The following is a 22,586-nucleotide window of genomic DNA, read 5'->3' on the forward strand; positions in this document are numbered from 1 at the left end:
GTTGGGAGTAATGGGCAATGGCAGGGTTGGGGGGCAGGGGGCTGTGGGTTGGGAGTTATGGGGCAATGGCAGGGTTGGGGGACAGGGGGCTGTGGGTTGGGAGTTATGGGGCAATGGCAGGGTTGGGGGACAGGAGGCTGAGGGTTGGGAGTGAGCAGCAATGGCAGGGTTGGGGGGCAGGGGGCTGTGGGTTGGGAGTAAGGGGCAATGGCAGGGTTGCGGGGCAGGGGGCTGCGGGTTGGGAGTGAGGGGCAATGGCAGGGTTGGGGGGCAGGGGCCTGCGGGTTGGGAGTGAGTGGCAATGGCAGGGTTGGGGGGCAGGGGGCTCTGGGTTGGGAGTGAGGGGCAATGGCAGGGTTCCGGGGCAGGGGCTGTGGGTTGGGAGTGAGGGGCAATGGCAGGGTTGGGGGGGCAGGAGGCTGCGGGTTGGGAGTGAGGGGCAATGGCAGGGTTGGGGGGGCAGGAGGCTGCGGGTTGGGAGTGAGGGGCAATGGCAGGGTTGCGGGGCAGGGGGCTGTGGGTTGGGAGTGAGGGGCAATGGCAGGGTTGGGGGCAGGGGGTTGTGGGTTGGCAGTGAGGGGCACTGGCAGGGCTTGAGGGCAGGGGGCTGTGGGTCGGGAGTGAGGGGCACCTGTAGGGCTGGGGGGGAAGGGGGCTACATGTCAGGAGTGAGGGGCACTGGCAGGGCTGGGGGGGGCGGGGGCTGTGGGTTGGGAATGAGGGGCACTGGGAAGACCAGGGGGCAGGAGGCTGTGGGTTGGGAGTGAGGGCACCAGCAGAGGTGGGGACTTAGGAGTGAGGCAGAAGCACGGCACAGGCATATCACTCCCCCCCACCGCCTGTCATATACCCCTCCGCCCCCACCTCCCCCAACAGGTGTCCTCTTTTTTGATACTGGAAGCATGGTAACTTGGTAATTGTCTCATGATGAAGCAGCTGCAGTCACATGACTCACCCGTGATGAATGCAGTCACATGACTCTCCCTTGGTTACAGGAGAACACAGGGCACTGTGTTGTCCACAGGAGGACGTGTTGGCATGAGCCACAGCTCCCATTTAACATTGAGACACAACAGAGAAACACAGTTGAAAGCCAAACTAACTTGAAAGCCTGCAATAGTTCACTACGGCTTTCCAAAAGGAACTGAAAATAAAAAAGTCAATAAAATAGGTATTTTCCCACCAAAAATTCTGATTTTAGCATTTTCTCTCTAAAGCATTTAAGTCAGAATTTCTGACTTGTCATTAGTAAGCTTGTGTGATTACATTAATATAATCATTACGGGAGTGTTTTGACTGCTGAGTGCTTCCCTGTGGGATTAGGGCAGACAAGGATCTTTCGGTAAATCCGGTATATTTTATTAGACGATCTCAAATAGTTGGAAAAATTCTTCGTTGCAAGCTCTCGGGTACAAACACCCTTCGTCAGGATTAGCATTTTAAAAAACCTTCAAACCTGTGCAAGTGACGTGAAGCTTTTCAGCTGGTCACTGCATTGGGCCCTCCTTTTTTTTTAAATGAGCAAAAACAGCTCATTAAAATGCCTGCATCTCTCGGCCGCCCCCTTTTTGACCACGTTAATAATGTAAAACACTCTTCAAGCTGCTATAAAGTATGTTAAAGAGACACAACTCCCGAAACCACGTGCAAGGATGTTCCTAGCAGTCGTTCCTCAGCTCAGCTCAGGAATGGTCTCCCCCGAAGCCTGCCAGACCCCGAACCTGGACATCTTTCCAACATAGTGCAAGACCTTCCTATTTAGGCCGGAGTTTAGCGAAGAAAACTGGGCGGGGATATTGTTTAGGGGGGTGCTGTTTTATGTCGATATTCTGGTTGCCTTTTAAGTTGTTTTGTGCTCTTGCACATTCTCCATTTTTAGATGTTATTTATAAGTTATTCTGCTCTTTTATTGCCAACAATTCTGTGCTTTTGTTAAATCAAATAAATAAATATCATGGCTAATGTGGCTTCATGTGTGGAGTCCTGCACAAAGAAGCTTTTATACAAGAGAAGTCTAACAAGAAGAGAGAGTTTCACATAACAGTGAAAATGCTTTCTATTTTAGGATAAAACAGTGTTCTGGGTTGCGGTATTGTGCTTTCAAAAAAAGCCCAAGGGCTTGATTTGCATTTACATAAAGGCTCCTTACCTCGGAAGGGCCTTATTGTAAATAAGAATGGTAAACAGAAGTGACTTGCTAAATTGGAAAGTCTATTTTTATTGTTCATAATCAGTAAAATGTAACCCCCCTTCCACAAAACCCCCAAACCCAGAAAAAATTGTAAAAAGTTAATTCAGTAATGAACACTATGTTGGATTTAACAGCTCTAGGACTAGCAGCAGGGGAATTATGAAACGGTTTTTCTGAACTAGTTGAACTTGACAGTGTCCCTTTAAAACCCATAAAACAAATGACTTTTCTTTTTTTTTTTTAAACACACAAAATTATGGGTCCCTCGAATTCCCGGCTGCGGGGCATTTGTCTTGCTAATAAAAAGGTACGTTTGAAGAATGCCAGCTCTTAAAAAAAAGACACCTACATTTATTCAAACAAAGTTCCCCATGCTGAGTGGCCCATCAGAAGTGGTGGGTGGCTACAGCTTCCAGAGAAGTCAACAGGAGCTATAGACGGGGGCAGATCCAAGACAGTACAGCAGCAGCAGGAGGGCCCAGAGGTGTAAGCAGAGACTGCTCTGGAGCTCCCCCCACCCTTGGGCAGCCAGGGACAGTGGCAGCGGTGGGTGGGGGACAGGGAGACTGGGAGGGGAGAGATCCTGAGCTGTGCATGGAGGAGTAGGGAGGTGGCAATTCGTACTAGCTTCGAACGCATAAGAAAAGTAGGTAGACCTGCAGCATGGTCTACCCACCCACCCCGGCAGGGGAGTGCAGTCACCCCTGAAGTGCCGGTTCCTGCTCCCACTCTCCCCCTTTGTAAAATCCTGGGTCCACCTCTGGCTGTGGATGCTCAGCATCTTGGAAGAGCAAGGCAAAGGCTTCTCATTCCTTAAACTTCAGAGCATTTGGTGATCACCTAGTTTTCCATGATCATGCCCCCCCCACCCCCCCAAAAAATTCTCTGATTTAAAAAAAAAACACACAAAATTTACATTTTTCTGCAACCAGCCCTACCCCCCATGCTGACTGGCTCAGGGGGTCCCAGCAGCAGCCCCGACGCTTGATGCCGGTTGGCCAAGAGTGATGACATTCATGTAGCAGATCGGTGGAGGAGACCAGGGCTACACAGTGGGCATCTCTCTTGGCTGATTAGTGAAGGAGGGGGGAAGGGGCAGCCACCATCGTGGCTGCTTCCCTTTGTGCCAGCAGCTTCTCCCCCCACCCCGGAGGGCTGCCACAGCAGCCACAACAACTCCTGGCTCTCACTGGGGAGCCACGTTTTATTTTTCAGAAAGTTTTTATTTTTTCCCCAGTGATTCAAATGATTCTCTATAAAAATGCAAATTCTGCATTTTTCCATGGCCAAGGGATTTCTAGGACCCCTGGTGATGACCACTGGCCAGGAGCAGGAAGAAACTTCTCCTATAATACTGCAGCTAGGTGAATAGGGGGACTTTTATGTCTCTGTAGACCTGGGGCACTCGTGCCGCAGATCTAACGCAATGTTTCAGTATAGAGATTGCTATTTTTCTATTGTTCCTTCTGTTCTTTGCAGATGCGTTCGGTACGGTAAGTAGTTCAGAAACCTTGCGTGACCAAAGCATCAATGTTTAGGAAAGGGTTTTGACATGTGCTTTTCCGTTTGAAGCCACCTATCAAAAGCCATTCCAGTGAAGCCTTCAAAAACAACATTTCCAATAATAACTCCCAGGCTTGGATGCTACATGCTGGCGCATCTGCTCTGAAATGCTCACTCGGAGGATATTATGATTAAAACATGCCTGCACCGCGCAGTGAAAAAACGTCTGTGGCTTGTTACAGCTCTCTCATTCTGAATGGCTTTCATGAGCTGAATGATCACCACTCGATTCAGAAAGGTCAGCAGAGAAAAACATATGCCAGAAATCAATCACAGTCGACAGATCATCTGAACTGGAAAGACATGTGTTGACTCTTATAATGTCGAAGTACAGTGTAAAATGAAGCAGCCACACTGTTTTAGCGTGGCAGAGTTGATTTACACAAGGCAGAGGGAGATGCTTAACATATCAAAAGGACAATATTGTAACAGCACACAGTAGGGAGGGGAGCTGGAAAAGAGGGTTTGTCTCATTTGATCACGATCCACCATGCAGTGATAGAAACCCTCCTGCTTCAGGGCATATAAGCCAACCTCTATTTCTGGAGGACTAGGAGGAGCTTCCTTTGTGGACAAGGCACCCCAGAATTACCAACTACAGGATTTTTTGTACTTTCCTCTGGTGTCAACCATTGCTTCAAGACAGGCTACATATGCTGTGCAATGCATATGTTCCTGCATATTCCTAGTGGTGCCCCAACCAATGTACCTTTGAATACCTACTGTCATGGGCAAGTCAGGTCCCATACCCCTGTGGACATTATGTTGCTTCCAGTTGCTATTAGTATTACGAAGCGCATGTTACCTATTATCTAGCCTCTATCTTCCTCCCCTAAATTCAAGTAATTTCTGCCTAACATCTGCTGCAAATGATAATAACTCCATTCTTTTATTTTGCAAGCACTGCTTTGCAGATTTACCCCCTTGCTGATGGGCTTCAGGCCCAGGGCTCAGAATGTCATGATCTACCATCCGAGGTTCTTACACTTTTCCTTAATATAAATTTCGTCCCCTGTCCTTCAATAAGCATATGCTTTGAAGAGCTATCTGTAATATACAGCACAGGTAATATTAGTTTCCTAAAACACCAGCTGGGAATTAGTCTCTTTTGCTAAGTAGGTCCTAGTCAAGCACTATAGCGGCGTGCAGTGTTACTAAATCATACCATATGAATGATTGCAGAGGCTTCTGAGATGGATCCAGCCTTTCCAGGCCTACCTGAAGGGACTAGTAATGGGGTACATGCCCCACAGCCGATAGCTAATTTGAACTGGAAAGACGTGTTATTCTTACAGCGTCAAATGACAGTGTAAAATGAAGAAGCCAAACTGTTTTAATGTAGCAGAATTGACTTGGACAAGACAGGAAGAGATGCTTTATCAAAACAGCAATATCACATTTCACATTCTCCTAGATCAGGGGATGTCAGCTAGGGGTACCCTAGGGGTACTTGAAAAGATGATAGGGGGTATGTATGGACAGGAGGGGACAGAGCAGGGCAGGAGGGGCGAGAGCAGTGGTGCCCCTCTGTGGACAGACATGGGGCGGGGAGGCTCGCACATGGTGGCCGCCACTGAGACCCGCCACCCTGCATTGCCACTTCCCAGGAACAGGGCTGGGGAAGAGGCAAGGGCAGCGGTTGCCCCTCTGTGGGCCACACAGGTACCACCCGGCTGGTGTGTGAGTGGCTAGGTGTGAGGCCCGTCACCAGCCTGCGGAGCTGCACATGCAACTGGCTGCATGAGAGCGGATGCAGCGGTGGTGGCGCGGGGTGATGGGTAGCAGTGGAGGCAGGGTGGTGTGCAAGCCCCCCTCCCCCCTGAAGTGCAAAAGCCCCTCCCCTCCACCACATCTGGCCACTGCCACCAAAAGAGGTACACTTGGTAAAAAAGGTTGAAGACCCCTGTTCTAGATTTTACCTCCACCATTTTCTTTGCCTGCCCTGGTGCTTGAAAGGCTAGCCCTTAAAGTAGAAAAACTTCGAGAAGGTACTCTCCATGCTATTTTTATGGTTTAAGATAAAATATGCCCAATGAAGGACAGAACATAAAGCTTGTGAACTACCATACTTAAATACAAGATGAGGATTATTTCCACAATCAGTGTAGGAGAAAAAGACCCTTGTCTTATATTTGCATACAAGGAAACCTCATTAAATACAGTGCTGTTAAAAGCAGAACACGCTTATTAATGGAAGCCAACAATGAAGCTGAATAAATGCAGATGCACATGACTACAGAACCCATGGTCTATATTGGGCAAACATACTAACAGTAACCTCAGCTCCTCTGAGTAAGACGTATGGTATCACCCACTGTACTCAGTCCCTGACAATGCCAACTGTTTTGCATGCAAGTCATGGTGAGCCACTACACTGAATATATTTCAACTTCCTCTTCACTCTCACGGCTGAACTGTGCCTTTCTTCCCCATTTCCAATGATTTTTGTTTCTTCACCAGCCTTACGTGTCTGGCAAACACCACTGAACAGGGCCCCAAACAATTCACCCAGAATCCCTCTGCTGCCCCTAGTCTCAGCCTATTTTATATGAATATTGTGGTCTTGTCCTCTGTGAGGCGGAGCCAGACTAGATTGCCGTGTGCCTCATCTGCATTTAGAGGATCCCAATATTTGTGACAAGAACATGGAGTCATGAGTAGGGGGCTAATTAGCACGTGGATCCTTTATGGGGGATATCTGGAGTACATACACGTACTGAGCAGTGCTGGGCTATGGGGTCACAGCGGCTTGAAATGCTGTTGCCTCTGCTGGAGCTCAGCTCAAAGAACTATCTCATAAATAATTAGCCTCTTGGATCTGGACTAATATCATGCATAGTTTGTACTATATGTAAAAGGTACAAAAGTGCTGCTTAAAAGTGTGTTTATGGAGAACCTGTGCTGAAACTTGCAGCCGTTTTGAAAAAGGTAAAATGTATCAGTCCTGGGTAAACTAAGTCTACGGGTATGCAAATTATTACAGGCATTTTTAAGTGTTTTCAAATTTACCCCTCACTTCCACGTACTCAGGGAGAACAGGGTTTGACAGTAACGAGTGAGGAATGGGGCTGCAGGGAGAAGAAGTTGGTGGGAAGGGACAGAGGACAAGGGGGGCTACCTGACCCTCCAGATTTATTTTCCCTGCCACAGCAGTGGGAGGGGGATACATTCAAGGCAACTGTCCAATAATTAGATTCTATACCTGGAAAATTATAACAATTATAAATTTTCCATATACAGAATCTAATTATTGGGGGGGTCATCTTATATTCAGGGCCATCTTATATTTGAGTAAATATGGTAATTAACTTCCATCTGAGCTTTGATTACAAGGCTTGAATGGTGGATATGCCTTGTGCTGTCCTTTTTCACAGGGCTAAAAATCAACCTATTACATACGGAGCTTGACTTCATCCTGTAGGAGCATCTATGTCCACCATGTTCCAACTCTAATGTTGGGAGCAAAAAACATGAATGTAGTACCTGTGCAACCCTCCAGGGCAGCATAGGGGAGACCTAACTAACGGTGGCTCTAAGTGGCCATGCTTAATTGAAGGAAGACAAAAGCCCAGGTGTGTTCCCTAGACAGGATCAGTAGGCAATGTATTCCACCCTCCCCATAGTCACTGAATGAAGACTGGGGAGGCAGCTGAAGTTTAAGGAACATAGAGACTGAAGATTTCTTTCCTTAGCTCTATTTTGCTTTCTGAGAACCGAACTCAGAATAAACCATCTGAGACCCTTGCTGGACGAAACAATGAAAGCGAGACCTGTTCGGCGAGGACACTGGGCTCATGGCTTACCTTGGTTTGGAATGTACAAAACACATGGGTTAGGAACGGGTGGTCCCAAGCTAAGGAGAGGACTCTCTTTTCCACCATGGTGCACTCCACGTCATCGTCCATCAAGACCACGTCTTTTTTCAGTGCTTTCACGGCAAAAAACTGATCAGTGTTCTTTAACTCGGCAAGGAAGACCTGGAATGGAAAGGGGACCTCGTCAAAAGATGAGCGTCTTCTCAAACCATCTTCAGAACCACTTTAAGATGCAAGTTGAAAATACCCAGCTCAGCTCCAAAGCTGACCAGAAAACTGAGCAAGGAAAGTTAGCCCAGAGATTCATTTACCAAAAGAGGATCCAGGCCTGATTCTACCTCGAGCCTGTCTGGCCATGGGAGAGTCACTTGCTCTCCCATGCATTTCCATTTCCCATTTGTAAAATGGGAACTATGCTTCCAAACTTGGAAGGATGTGGTGAGCTTCAAAGCTGACGGATGCTCAGCAATGATGCCAATAGGAGCCAGAATAGAAGAGACAACGTTTTGGAAAGCTGAAATTTTTGGCGGTAGAAACCACTTTTATGCTATTTGTTTTCCTGGGCAAGATGTAAAGGTGACAGCTTGGGGTCAGATCCTCAGCTGAGATGAATTCTTGCAGGTCTGTTAACATCAGTGGAGCTAGGCTGGTTCATACTGGTTGAGCCTCTGGCTCTCTATCCAATCTTATAATGTAGCATGAATAGACGGGATGGCTGCACTGCGCTTCTACAGCCTCTTTTATCTGAGAGTATCAAAGCACATGAGAAATGCTAACAAACAAGAGTCCCAAAGCCTGATTGTACCTATTTATACAGCCAGAGAAACTATAGCATTGAGAAGCACTTAGAGGCCACATGGTGAGTCAGTACCAGTGTTGGCTGCAGACCGACTCCAAGGCCCATGCTCAAATTACTGGATGACGTGCTTTCCCTTAGGGTAGCTCAATGGAAGAGACTGAGCTAAGAGGCCTCTAGATACTCTTAACAGGACAGCAGTTTTAAACAAGGCCAAGAGATTTGCAACTCCATTGCAAGTTTTATGTTCCCCTTTGGCTATTTATACATTCAGGTTCATATCAATGGATTGCGCCTTGTCCTCTCCCAGGCCCCACAGCTACATTAATACAGGCTGAAGTTATAATAACCCTTTCACTGCCTCCATGTCTCCGTGCTATTCAATACCCGCTAAGAAAGGGGATAGGAGACAGTGCATCAGCAGAACTGTCCGGCTCCGGGGGGGGTTGCAACTGGGTTGGGGCATATTTGGTGGAGAGACACAAGTGTCCCAGTGCCATCGATATCCATGCAGTGCTTGGGAGATCCAGCGAGTTCCCTGTGTCCATGGGGAGTCAAAGCCCATTCAACCAATGGGCAAATTGGACTCTCCAGAGGAAGCCTGCAAGCAAGATTTTCTGCAGAAAGGCATGACTTATCCCATCTTTACTATGGAAAGCACAGTAAAAAAAGTAAATGTTTCATTAACAGCTTAGAAGCTGGCTACAGCAATTGCTTTGGTCCATTGAGCATATCAGAATAAGCCAAAAACTGGGGGGGAGGGCAGCTTCCATCCTGGATGCATTTGGGATGTGGGCACTGTATTACATACTGAGCTCATGCTTGTTAATTGGTGCTGAATCACAATGAAGAGTTTGTTTCAGGACTGCCTCTCCTGGATGCATTAGCTCCAAATGAGTTCATCAAGGTGAATATCATTACAGGGGGTGCCTGAAAGGATGAATAATGATCAGTCACTGGTTGTAACGTGCGACTGCTGCTCCACAGTAGCTGTGAAGCGGGGGCTAGTGAATGCACTGAAGGTAGAATACACCCAGGGCCCTGATCCCCAGCTGGTGCAAATTAGGGCAACTTTCACTGATTTCCAAGTGGTCAGTTTGATTTAAACATCCGTCAAAGATCTGGCTCCAAAGAGCTCAGGGTTGGACTGGGGCGTTACACCAGGAACAAGGGGAAGTGCCGAGCTCCCATGGCTCAAGAGCAGGGAGACAACTCAGAGCCAGAGTCTCCAGGTCTTCTCTGCCCTAGATGTAGGAGGGAGTCATCAGCATCAGTCTCTGTTGCTGGGGCAGGGCACTTCCTCCAGTGAGCTAGCTTAGCTGTGATGGCTGGACGGTCAGGAGGATGGCCAGATGCAACACTCTGCCCAGGCCTTTCCTTTTTCTGTTCGCACGCCGCCCACCTGCCCAGAAGGGGAAGTGGTAGGTTAGCAGCTGCTTCCCTCTCTTGCAGGAGCAGATGCAGGGGTGTAAAAGGACTCCTTGCAACCTAGCACTCTCCAAGGCAGACATGGGCCCAGCTTCTGACCAAGCCCTCTGAGAATTGGGTTTCTCTGAGATGTCACAGGTGGCTGTCTTCAGTGAAGCTGAAAATGTGTTTACTAGTAAGTATTTTTTTTCTCCAGTCAGAGCTTCTGCTTCAGTTTGGAAGTGCGGAGTAAGGTGTTTTGAAGCTGGCAGTGAAATTTTGACAAGCAAGTTCACAGTCTCAGGCTTCAAAATGCAGAGATCTGTGTCTAGCCTCGTTGAGCCCCCCTATTGCTCACCTTGCCGAAGCTGCCCTTCCCCAGCATTTTGTGCAAGACAAAATCATCGATCGTTAGCTTCAGATGCGCACACGGCTGCTCTTTCTCAGGTTCTGACTCTATGAGAGAGCGGGGTCTGGTTGTTTCCTCCACAGGCGATTCCCAGGAGATCCCTTGTGGCTCTGAAACACAAATTAAACCACTAACATAGACCTCTGACCCAAGGAGAAACATCCCCATCCTAAGCATCCATTCTCACTGAGATTTTGGAAGTCACCCAATTCCCATGATTGTGAATGGAAATGGTGTCCACATCTACTAGGGAAATCGATATTCTCAGGCTCTGGACCTTAATTGCTTTCTACTTCCAGTAGTTTCCTGCTGGTGTCACTTCACAGCCTTCAGTGGAATTACTCCCAATTTACACACATACAAATCCTGTTATTTCAAGGCAGAAGAGTATGGCCTTGCCCTCAGACTCGGCACGGTTTCTGCTCCCCATTCCTCATTGCAAGCTGTCCTACCATGCTGTGACATGTTACGCTTGAGCCTGCTCAAATCCACAGCCGAAGCAACGGCGTGAAACAGATATGACATTGTTCCCACTTCATGCCCCGGTCCCAGCAGTTAAGATCAGGTTGGATGTCTTTGCTGTCACCTGGAGTGAAATTCTCAGGAGGGGCCTTAATATTATATTTCCTTAGGTTTATAAAAAACCTTTCTGGGAATCCAGCCCTTACTGAACCTATCCCACAAACTCAGATACAAAATTCAACACAGTGGACTGATCAGGCATGTTTGATGGATGAAATAAGTGACCTCTAGGGGACAAGATGGTCCCTCAGATCACCAGGCACCAAATCATCTAAGGCTTTATAGATTAGCATCCACCTTTTGAATTTCACTCATTAGAAACCAGGACCGCTGTCATCTACTTGTCAGGGTCTGTTAAGCATCCCCTCCGCACCTCATTCACAAAGACTGCTTGCCTGCCTGGTTCCTAACTCAAGCTAGGAAACCCTGGTGCTAACCAGGATGGGATTCATTGCACAAAGTCCAAAGCATCCCTGTAACGTGCTTCGCTTGTGAAACTCAGCTTTTACGAGTGCCCTGCAGCATTTTGCACTAGCACGGGCACTGGCACAGGGCAGTGTAGCTCCAAAGTGACAAAGGCAAGGATGATTAGAGCAAAGCAAGTGTTGGGAAAGAAAAGTCGTGCTCTTCTTTCCTTGGTTTCCTGCTGAACCTGGCCCTTGTTGGAGTTTGGATCATTTTTGCTCTTGTTTCTTGATAATGCATTTTATAGCTTGCAAGTGAGGTTGGGGTTACTGGGCTGCCCACTACATTTTTACTAGCTGGAGGTCAACTGATTGGTGACCATTAACCAAGTGATACTCTCCCATGCTCGACAACCTGTCTCATCATCAGTTTGATCTATGCCAGTGGTTCTTAGTCTTTAGTCTCAAGGGACCCTCCCTTGGTAGATCCCTCTGAAAATGGCAACTCTTCGTTTTGACTTGTTTCTCGAGTACAGAAAAATAATAGAGCAATTCTTCTGTTACAAAGAACTTAAACTGCAATAGGTCTGAATGCTCTTGACACTATGGATTCCTATCTGAAATCTTTGGGGTTATCTTGTGAGCCATTAGCACCTAACAGTGCTAATATTAAGTGGAGTCTCATGGCACCCTTGAAAGAATCTCAAGGATCCCCAGGGTGTCGTGGCACCCTGGCTGAGAATCACTGATCTATGCTTTGTGTTGCAGCACTCGGAGAGGCACTGTGGACCAGAAGTGGGATTGTCTCATGTGCCTGGGCAAGTCAGGAGCACAGTCCAAATGAAAGTCAATGCAATATTTGACCCTAATTCCTGTTGTGCTCTAGACCCCTTAAGAAACAGATGTGCAAGGGTTTTTCACAAAGGCGATCTGGGGAGGGGAGTCACATCCTCTCTGAAGGCCACTCAACACCTTCCAGCTTGGTCTCAGGTCTGCTGGTCCCTTGTCCTTCCTATTGCCTCACCCTCCTGCTGCTGCCTTTTGAAACACAAGCTGCTTATACATGAGCTGAGGAGTTGGTGGGATACATTTTAATTAGAGTGGTTCCTAGACAGCCACTCTAATTAAAACAGTTCACCATAACATGTGTTAAACCTCCAAAATGTATTAAGCCTTTCAAAATGACCATTGGATGCTTTATCTGAAGCTCATTCCACGAGGATCAAGATCATGGTCCCATTATTTTAAGCACTGTCCATACACACAATATGAGATGGTCAGTACCCTGCAAGGTCCTCAAGCTAAACCAGACAATAGATGAAACACAGAAGCAACTCTGCAACCATTTTGAAACATGCGGGGGCTTAATACAAGTGATGATGAGACAACCCTGGAGCAAAGCCCCTGAAGAGAAGCTCTCTCCAGATCCAGCTCTTCAACCTCAAGGAGCACATTAATAGCCCAAAGATACACCCAAGCTAGGACTCCCTCATCATCACCCAGTTACAGTGATACTTGAATTGGGTGCTCACGGGACATATGGTAGCTATGAAGCCTTTTTGCAGTAACAGTGGGGCAGGCACTGTGCTCTGGCTTCTTTTTGTTAACCATAATTGAATTTTAAATCATCTTTCTTCAGGGTGAAAGTAATATGGGCTCCTGTGCTCTTAGGGAAGGTTGTTTTGAAATGGGGGAGCTGAAACTTTCCTTTTTAGTACCACACTTTGATGCTTAGATCAGCCTCTAGGCAAGTCAAGTGGAGATTTTCCATTTATTTTCTATGGAGATTAGGCACCTTATTGGCTTCTATGCTTTTGAACATCTTCTTCCCTTCCTCTCCTGCAATGGTTATTTCATGTGTATGAGTACCAATGCTGTTCTATGTAAGATTAGGACAGACTATTGAAGTGCCCACAGCAACCAAGCTCACAGTGTCAACAATCATTATCTGCAGAGACTGTCATAAAGCTGCATACAAATAAAATTAAAGAGAGGAAAGGAAAAAAGCAAAGGTTAGCTCCTAGGGAAGCAGAAGTATTAAGCTAATTCTCCGAGCTAGTACCCAGGTGGATATCAGAGTGGAGACTGCCAGCAGTAATATGTGTACATAGGTAAGAGAATGAAAGCACTTAAAGCCTCATGTTGAGGGTAACCTTCTGTAATCAGCATAATCAGTTAAGGATTTAATGACAGGCTTGTGGCTGTCATTAAAAAAAAGCACATTGTTGTAAAGCCACTAATAATGAAGACCTTGCAATTTCATTAGCTGTAAACCACAGCATAGGGAGAACAATAGCATCAGGAAACGGATTGATGGGAGTGGGCAGGGAGCTCAAAGTAAACGCTGGGCGGCATTTCTCCAGCCGATCACCATACATAGGGTTGGTAGAGTGTCACTGAGGGATAGGGACATTTTTGGCAACTGGGGAGAGGTGCATTGAGGTTCTTGGTCGATGGGAAGCTTTAGTACAGAGGATGGTTTGTGACTGAAGTCACTGGTGGAAAGAACAGGAGTGATGAGAGGCCATGCCTATGAAGAGCAATGGGTTGGGCCTAAACAGCTGGATTATCTCTGGGTGAAGTAGCTGGGAATGTCTTGGGGCATGCATATCAGACTGTATGAGAGGGACAGGTTTTGACAAAGGCATGGGACTCCGGAAATGAAAGATGCTGTCTTGTATCGATGAATGAATACATGACCTGGAGTGAGATATTTTGTGAAAACTACATAGTTGGGATCATTCACTGGGATTGCTGGACACGGAGGTGCTCTCTATCCCAGTATAATAATGCCCCCTCCCCAAAATATAGGACAAAGAGCAGCTTTGCTGACATCCCTGCATTGATACCAGTGGCTTCTCACAGCAGTCCCTGATCCCAGTTGTTTTTGCCTCCCTGGCTTGCCTAGCTACATGCTGCAGATCTGGCTTAGATCTAAATGAATCATTTCCTTGCAGCTGTATCTACCAGCACACTACCATGCAAAGTGAGGAAGCAGCAACCTGCTGTGAGTAACAGTGGGAATCCACACCCTGCAACACTGCGGTTGGCTTGATCCCATTATCACCCCCTCGGGCTAACTGTGCAACTAAACTGGCCCCACCCATGCACATCGTTGGAAAGGTACCTTTCTTCCCTGCGGAAGATGCTGGCACAGACTGAAGCACTGTTACTTCTTTCATGGGAACTGGAAGGCCGATTTCAATAGGTCCTTCTCTCCAGATGTGTTCGGAGTCCCGCAGGCAGCGAGCCTAGGTCAAGAGCAACAACAAGTGAGGTGTGGGATGAAAACGTTATTCAGCTCAGGTCTCAGGGGTGTACTTGGTAGCTGTGTTCGTCTGAGACAAAAAGACATACAAAAAACTAGAACTCGTGGTTCCAAAATGATACCTTTTATTAGACTAACTGGAAAATGGCAAGAAAACTGTCCTTTTCTGCAAGCTTTCGGGATCAAAGTCCCTTTGTCAGGCTCTGGGAAAAGTGTAGATGGTACAAGATGGTAAAAAGTCCCCATAGGTAGGAAATAACCTTCAGTTTTCTTGCCGTTTTCCAGTTGGTCTAATAAAAGGTATCATTTTGGAACCACGAATTCTAGTTTTTTGTATATCAGCTCAGGTGTCTTCTGAGGTCTTAATCCTATAGGCATGATTGTCGAGAGAGAAAGAGGTTGATCATCACTCAGGCTCAGACTGACCAAGGGATCTACACGCCATGATAAACAAGGTGGCAATGTCTCGCTAAACATGGCTCAAGAGTTTGATCTTTCATGTAAGCGCACTATTATTTATACTGCAGTAGTGCCCAAGATCAAGATCATGGTCCCATTATTTTAAGCGCTGCCCATACACACAATATGAGAGGGTCAGTACCCCGCAAGATCCCCAAGCTAAACCAGACAATAGATGAAACACAGAAGCGAAGTGACCTGCCCGAGATCACACAGCACATCAGGAGCAGAGCTAAGCTCCCCATAAGCTTCCACTGGTGGTCTACCCATAAGACCCTCTGGTTTCAGCTCTGCATGGAGCGTACCTGTTGGGTGCTCTCTATCATTGCCAGGGCTTCAGCCATTAGTTTCTGGTTAACTCCACAAAGGTTGGCCACTTTTGTCTGGCACTTGTGATGGACATTCATGCCACATGCTGAAAAGAAGCAGTTAATAAAGGATGAGAGATATGGCAGGGGGAAGGGTGGGATTGCATCACAAATTGCCTTTGTCTGACATGAGGCAGGGCAGTGACGTGCACTTCTACTGGCACGACTGACTGTCCTGTTTGCCCCTGCCCAACCCCAAACAGCTCAAGGCCTGTCGGCCCTGGTTGGCGCAGTTGTTGATGGCATACCGTGGATTAGCAATGAACAACAAAGTCTTCCGATGCCCACGTATAAGCACAGTCCCATTTAGCAGCCATCAGCTTTCAGATAACTGACATAGTTATGTAGCTAAAAAACTGCTTCCTACTCATGGGGAACGACCCCCTTGGTTGTGACAGCATAAAGGCAAAATTGTGCCCTGAGTCTGTGCATAATCAACAAAGGCTGCAAAGGAGGAATTCAGCAATGACCCTGGGATCTGGGGAGATGCATCAGGGGAAAAGGTGCAGCCCTGTCACACCTGTGGATCAACTCTATGGGCTACGTATCCTTGTGTGACCCCAAACTTCTCCTGCAGTAGGAGGGGGGTATTCTCCAGTTCTGCCTTTAGAGTGACCCCATCACCCAACTCCCCTGTAGTCGGCATCTAGACTGCAGCTCTTCAGGAGTAGCCCTGCAAAGACCCGATGCACCTACCCTCGGTGCTCTCTAAATATTCATCAGTAACGGGACTCACCGTCGCACTTCAAGCCCTGCCGTGCCAGGCCCCAGAGCAGCGTGCCACAGTGCTCGCAAAACGTTGGGCTCTTGTAGTTGTAGACTTTAAACCGGTGAGGCATATCTATCTTGAACCGCTCCTTGTGGAACTGCAAGAGAGAGACTGCTCTGAAAATCCCTTCCCCGCTGTGCCAGGGCTGCATTAAAACCTACTGCTCATTGTTCATGTTATCCTCTTTGTTTTAGGATTGATGCTGCTACCCGTGGGTGTAGCCTTTGCGTGCACGGTGATCATTTTTTGATAGCTTTCTTATCGTGACTGGGAAAACAATCCTTAGCAATGAAGAATAGGTTGCACATGGAAACCAGGGTAGGAAAGAAAGTGGCACCAGTGCTATCACTGCAACTTTGTTCTTGAGGCTGACAAACAGGAGGACATTCTCTGTAAAGTTAAAGTTTGCAAAGGCAACTGGGGGATTTCAGCTTTGTTTGCTGGATCAAGTTCTGCTGGCATCGCTGTGTCAGCCAGAGGTGTGTAGCCAGTGCAGGTAAAACCCCTGATGTGGACACAGCTGTGCAAGCAGAAGGCTTCTGTCAGCAGAGTTTCTGCTGCTTGGAGGACCTAGTGTAATACTGATGACAGATCTCCTTCTGCACCATGGGGCCCAGCCAACACAGTGCTGCCATGGAGTTACAGGGCGCAAAATCAATAGGAAATAAACAGGGACTTGTCAAAATATAGATCTCCTCCAGCACTGCAAATCTGGGACAAGATATGTACTCTTGCAATGGCAAATCAACAGACAGTAAAACCAAGCAGGGCCATTAAAAAGAAATCTAATCTGACTTCACAGGCCAGAGAGCCTTGCCCAACAACTGCTGCAGCAGGGCTTATCTCCATGGGGAAGTTGGCATGTTGCAAAGCAACGAGTGAATTTCCAGATCACGGGCTACTCTACAATAAATCCCTGTGTGTACACTCTCTGGGTTTGTTGAGGCACCAACAGGAAAGCTAATCTGAATTAAGTAAAGGTAGCAATCTCAAACAGGAGGCAGTTAGATTGCATTGAACCCCTGTGTGGACACTCTCTTTCAGCCTTACTTCTATTTCACTTCACTTCCAAACACGGTGTGTATCCATGCAGGGGTTTAATGCAGTTTAACTGCCCCATATTAAAAGTGAATTCATATTAAGTTTCCCTGCAGACAATGCACAGTGCATAAAAGGATTGTTCTGAGAGAGAATTACGGTGGGAGAGACAATGCACAGCGGTTTCCTGAGCACCTACACCCTTGTACAAGCCAGCTCTATTTGAGCTCGAGCACACACATTAAAAAGAGATTTAATCTTGGCATAAAGACTGCAGATTGAGCTATCAAATTAGAGCACATTGCAAATAGGAGCCTGTGATTGATTAGGAATGTGAGAGCAGGGACACAAATCTGACCTTGCTAGCATGCATTTGACATCAGTGATGCTAGTGGCTTTTGTGGAGCTACTTCTGATTTACACCCACATCGCAGGGATCAGAAAGAGGCCCCCATTCTTTTGAAAAAGTGCTACATACCATCGTTTCTCTGCTATTGATTGCTGACCCTGTGCACTTTGCTATGACTTTATCAATGCACTTCTTATGGATGGCAGCGTTGCACTCTGAAAGAACAAACAAGTCATCGTCTCAGTAAAAACACCATTTAAAAACCTGGCTGAATGAATAATGCTAGTAAGATAATAAAGCTGCTTACGCCTGCATTGATAGCCTTGCTTGTTAAGACCCCTGAAAGAGAAACAAAGTGAGTGAGTTTTGAATTTTCAGAGCCTGCCTACACAGCTGAGGTCAGCAGCACTTATGAACTGAAAATGGGGTGAAACAACTTGGAACATCATTAACTCTGGGAAGGTGTAGCTAAGTTGTTCTAATTTAATTTACCTAGTAGCTAACTACTGTGTGTGGCCCTTACAGCCTGTCCAGCACTTCCGACACCTTTTAATTTTGCAGCAATTAATAGGTTTATTAGAAATGCATGTGTATTGAGTCACCAATGAATAAGTAAAAAATAAGTGCATTTCTGTGCAAATGCAGTTAGAAGCACAACTGTGTGTCGTCGTGTCCCCAACAATGAAACAGCAACTCCTACATGTAACAAATAATTGGGTTGTTCCTGCAACCTCGTGCTCACACAGTATAGCTAAAAGGGAGTGAAAAATAGCAAGGCACCATCACCGCTCAAGGTGCAAACTGTCCCATTACACCTCTGCACACACGTCTTTACTCCAGTGGTCCCTAACCTTTTGTTAGATTCAAGGCATCCCCCAAAGTTTGGTGAATTTACTGGCACCTCATTTAAAAAAACATATTTCTTTATTATAGCGCTTACCTCCTTGCAGAGGAGTGAGGAAGCAGCCCAGCAAGGAGCAGCTTGAGCCTGTACTTATTGCCTCACATCTGCTTATTTCCTCACACCTTGTGGCACCCTTGAAAGGATCTGGTGGCATCCCACAGTGTTAGGGCACCCTCATTGAGGATCACTGCCTTACTCATTCAAATAGCCCCAGCGGTCCATGCCCTATGGGTCTTTTTTTTCCATGTCCAGTCCCATGACCCTCATCAGATCCCAACTCAAACCAATGGAAAGACTGCGATTGGCTTACACTGGCCTGTTTGCATGCCTGATTAGGCAAATTCTCATTGAAAGGTCCCACTGGATCAAATATACAGGGCCAGGCTTTTTAATTGTGACCAAGCTCAGAACCACAATGTTTCTGTATTGATTCTGGCAGTGCAATGAGTATTATTATTGGCAGAAGCTGATCTCAGTGGAGGCACCAGCTTCTGTCTAACAGAAGTGCTTGGGCAAATTTGCTTGCACACAGACATCCAGATTTGCACTGAGGCCTGACTGGCAAATACTTTCCTTGAACCCACTCTCACGAATTAGCAACCACCGAGTGCTTTGTACACCGGAGGGCAGCTGCCGAACCGCACGGACAAAGGCTTTTTGGAATTAGAGCACTGAATTGTTGCATGTACCAGACAAACTCATGGCAGACGGAGCAGAACGTAGGCTGCGGGAAGAAGGTGGCAGTGAACTCGTGACACTTGACGTTGTGAATTTTGGCTTGCTTGATAGCTCCCCTCCGCTGGTGCAGAGAGAAAAACCCTTCTGTCTCGCAGTCAGCTAGCATTTTGGCATCTGGGGAGAAGCAGAGACATACGCTTTCATTAGAACATGCAGAGATCACGTACAGAAATATTAAGATATAAATATAAAGGTGCAGTCTGGGTTTCCATGGTGTTTTCTAAAAAGTGCTTTGCAAAAAAGTCAGACACTGCAACTATGGGGTGAATATGATGCTATCTTGATAGAGGGGGGCACTGAGATATGCAAGTTATGACTTGCACAAGAACACGGGTGGGATAGTTGTGAATTGAACCCAGGAATCCTCTGCTCCAACTTCCTAGAACTGGGTTGAAGGAAGCAAATTATATGGGTCTGAAGTGGCCTAAAAATACTTATTATAAGACTTTTAAGTGTTACATTGGTATCCTCTAGTTAAAAAGGCAGCAGGCAGAGTGGCTTTGCCTGTTCCATGAGGGCTCCCATTGCACCACATCAAAGCAGAAAGGGAAAGTGCTTCTATTAAGCAATTAACCTGATGAAATGCCAGTTGGCTTCTCTGAACCCGCTGGTAGAGAAGCTTTCAGCATTGATGATGTGAATTTATGACAGGGGCCATGATCTAAGGAGAAGAAAAGGGACGGAAATAATAAAAGGAGCCGTGCAGAGAAAGGCAATGAAGTTTCAAAGAGGATTTGCTATTCAGAAATTTGGGGTGCTGCTTTGATTAAGAACCACACCTCCGCATTTACAAAAAATCACAGCCAAAGACATGGAGCCCCAGAATCAGAGAGCAGGCAGCCCCAGCATCAGGGTGGATTTTAATCATGATTTACATCACCGGGCAGGAAGCCTCGATTGAATCCTTGTTTTCTACAAAAAAATGCATTCTTGTTGTTTGATATAACCTGAATACATCTTATTCACAACTCAGCGATTAGATACAGGTTTCATTTTTGGAAGGTATACACTATACGTTTTAAAGCAGTGATTTATTTTGATATTTTAGCAGTGATTTATTTTGATACTTTTTCAGATTAATTTTGCAAGCTACATTGGAAAACAGAATTATGATTCGGTTATTTTATTAACCAAAGCTCATTGAAGCAGATCCTTGTGAAGCCATTGGGAGGTGAATTATCTCCAATTCACTAGATCAATCACGGATACTTGGGGGATATTTTTGCCATGCTGTGTTAGGAGGGCAACAACAACCATCACCAAAAGCAAGAGATACTTAAATTGTTTTATTTCACTAAAACAACAAGATTATGTGTTTTGGGATAGTTTTCTTCAACAAACATGCGTTATTTTAACAAAACAAGCATATGTATTTTTGCATTTTTAACTGGTTTAGTTAAAAATGTGAAATGTGTTTTTAACAAAAAAATAAATTGATTATTTCAGCCAGGTCAACATGAGAAACTTAAAATACTGGATTATGCAGCAAACTCAGTCTTCACAGTCCTCTTTCAGTTTATTCATGGACTGGAAAAGAAAGGCAAGCTCAGTTCACAGAGATACTTAATGGGATCTTCTAGTCTGAGCAATGAGTCCCACTGGGTAGAGCAGGTTCTTTTACTCTTTATTAATCTACAGAGGAGCCTATGGGAACCTCATAAAATTGGGCCCTTAATATAATCCATGGTTTGTTGTGACCTATTTATAACACTTTTCTAAAAAGGTTACATGAGTATACTGTCTCAAATAGTATATAATTAGAAGTTATAATCCTTATTCCATGATATCTTTGAGCTTTAACATATCTTAAATGAAAACTATCTTTACATAGGTTTTTTTAAACAAAAAAAAATAAAAATACAATTAAATCAACAAAATCTGATTTGATTTTAAAAAGTGTTGCTTTTTATTCACCCTTAAAAAAATAAAAACCTGATTTTATTTGATTTTAAAAAATTGTTGCTTTTTATTCACCCTGATAAAAAAAAAAAATCGGATTTGATTTGATTTTTAAAAAGTGTTGCTTTTTATTCACCTTGATAAAAAAAAAAAATTGGATTTGATTTTAAAAAAGTGTTGCTTTTTATTCACCCTGCCTGGGGCATTGGACTCTGAGACAGGGGGCAAATCTACACCAGACATTTACTGTAGAGCTGCCAAATTAGCTCCTCAGTAAATGTCTCGGCGTCTACACATGTGACCCTATTAGGCTGCAGTCAACTAATGAACTCCGTAGCAGGTTAATACTTGTAAATACAAGTACTAGCCTGCTGCAGAGCTTTTTCATGCGCAGAAATGCATGTGTAGATGCTGATGGGGCTGGCTGGGGCACAAGGGCGCTTCAGTGCGGGGGCTGCCTGCCAGCTAGCCCTGCATCGGAGCACCCTCGTGCCCCAGCCAGCCCCTTTGCAACGTGCTGAGCCCTGGGCTGGCAGGTTGATCCCCCGGGCCTCCTGCCAGCTGGGACTGCACCTACTCAGCTCAACATGCTGCAGTCGGGTGCACGTTCAAACGGTGCACCTGGGGGCAATAAACTCCAGCGTGATATGCATTGGAGTTTATTGCTTTGAAGCAATTGCATGTGTAGACGCACACGGTGTATCCGAGTTGCACTCAGTTACAGACTGGGAAATGTATGGGAGTGGGGGTAAGCCACTTACCCTGGAATCAAGTGTTCCCAGCTAGGGAGGCTACTGAGGAGGCCAAGGGGAAAAGCCTGAAGGAAACCACAGAAGCCCCTGATGGAGGCTTGCTTCCCAAGCAGATGTTGTCTGGTAGGCAGGACCCAATTCAGACACTGCCTGAGTTTTGCTGCAGCTCCGGCAAAACCGAAGCAATTTTGCGGGATGTTTCCACTGCTGGATCAGCCAAAATGGTTTGATTCCTGATTTCCACATCCCACCTCTTTTAAAGCAACACCAGCTCTACGTGTTAATGCAGAGAAGACCTTATCATGGTGCTGGCTCTCACAGTGTTGATTCTGGCTGGTATCTGGAAGGGTGATTTTCAAAGAAAACCTTAGTCTTGAAGGAAGTGGTTAGTTTGGTTTAGTAACCAGAATACTTCCTCCTAAAGCAGAACTGAGCTGATGTCCCAGGATGGGGTTCAAGTGTAGCAAAAAGGTGCTCAGCCTAGATTTCCATGTAAAATTTGCGACTGCGGACAGGGGGCCGTGAAGACTCAAAGATCATCTCAACAGCTAAATCCCCTGTGAGCCATGCCTTGGTGGGGCACTGCTGTCCATGTGGGTACCACCTTGATCTTAACAGAGCCCTCAAAAGAAACAAACTGATGAATATTAAGTGCGGGACAGAGCTGTATAAATGGCAGCCACATTTTTAAAGTATGGCGCTTTTGGAAATGCATGTGATGCTGCTTCAGATACTCCTTTGTCTATGGTGCTAACTACAATACTGACGTGAAGTATGGCCCGATCCAACTGTGGAGCGCGTCACCATGAATATTCACAACGTGTTTTTTTGCAAATAAAGACCTTTACATTTTTAACAACGAGGTGTGCAGGTGTAAGGATTGCATTGTCCACAAAGCCACATGAATGCAGTTTACAGTTGGGAGGTCTGTACAG

General features: G+C 46.1%; 1 protein-coding gene across 1 annotated transcript in view; it reads right to left on the bottom strand.

Moving 5' to 3' along the window:
- Window positions 1–22,586, bottom strand: part of PRKCQ (protein kinase C theta) — a 98,095-nt gene that overhangs the window by 35,382 nt on the left and 40,127 nt on the right. Inside the window, exons 7-14 of the mRNA XM_019487590.2 lie at window positions 18,952–19,114; window positions 17,666–17,697; window positions 17,488–17,573; window positions 15,939–16,068; window positions 15,140–15,249; window positions 14,235–14,358; window positions 10,131–10,291; window positions 7,558–7,731 (exon numbers count right to left, since the gene is read on the bottom strand). Of these exons, the coding sequence (XP_019343135.1) occupies window positions 7,558–7,731; window positions 10,131–10,291; window positions 14,235–14,358; window positions 15,140–15,249; window positions 15,939–16,068; window positions 17,488–17,573; window positions 17,666–17,697; window positions 18,952–19,114 (980 nt within the window). The remainder of the gene's footprint in view (window positions 1–7,557; window positions 7,732–10,130; window positions 10,292–14,234; window positions 14,359–15,139; window positions 15,250–15,938; window positions 16,069–17,487; window positions 17,574–17,665; window positions 17,698–18,951; window positions 19,115–22,586) is intronic.

This window comes from Alligator mississippiensis, chromosome 4 (genome assembly GCF_030867095.1).
Source record: "Alligator mississippiensis isolate rAllMis1 chromosome 4, rAllMis1, whole genome shotgun sequence".
Lineage (NCBI taxonomy): Eukaryota > Metazoa > Chordata > Crocodylia > Alligatoridae > Alligator > Alligator mississippiensis.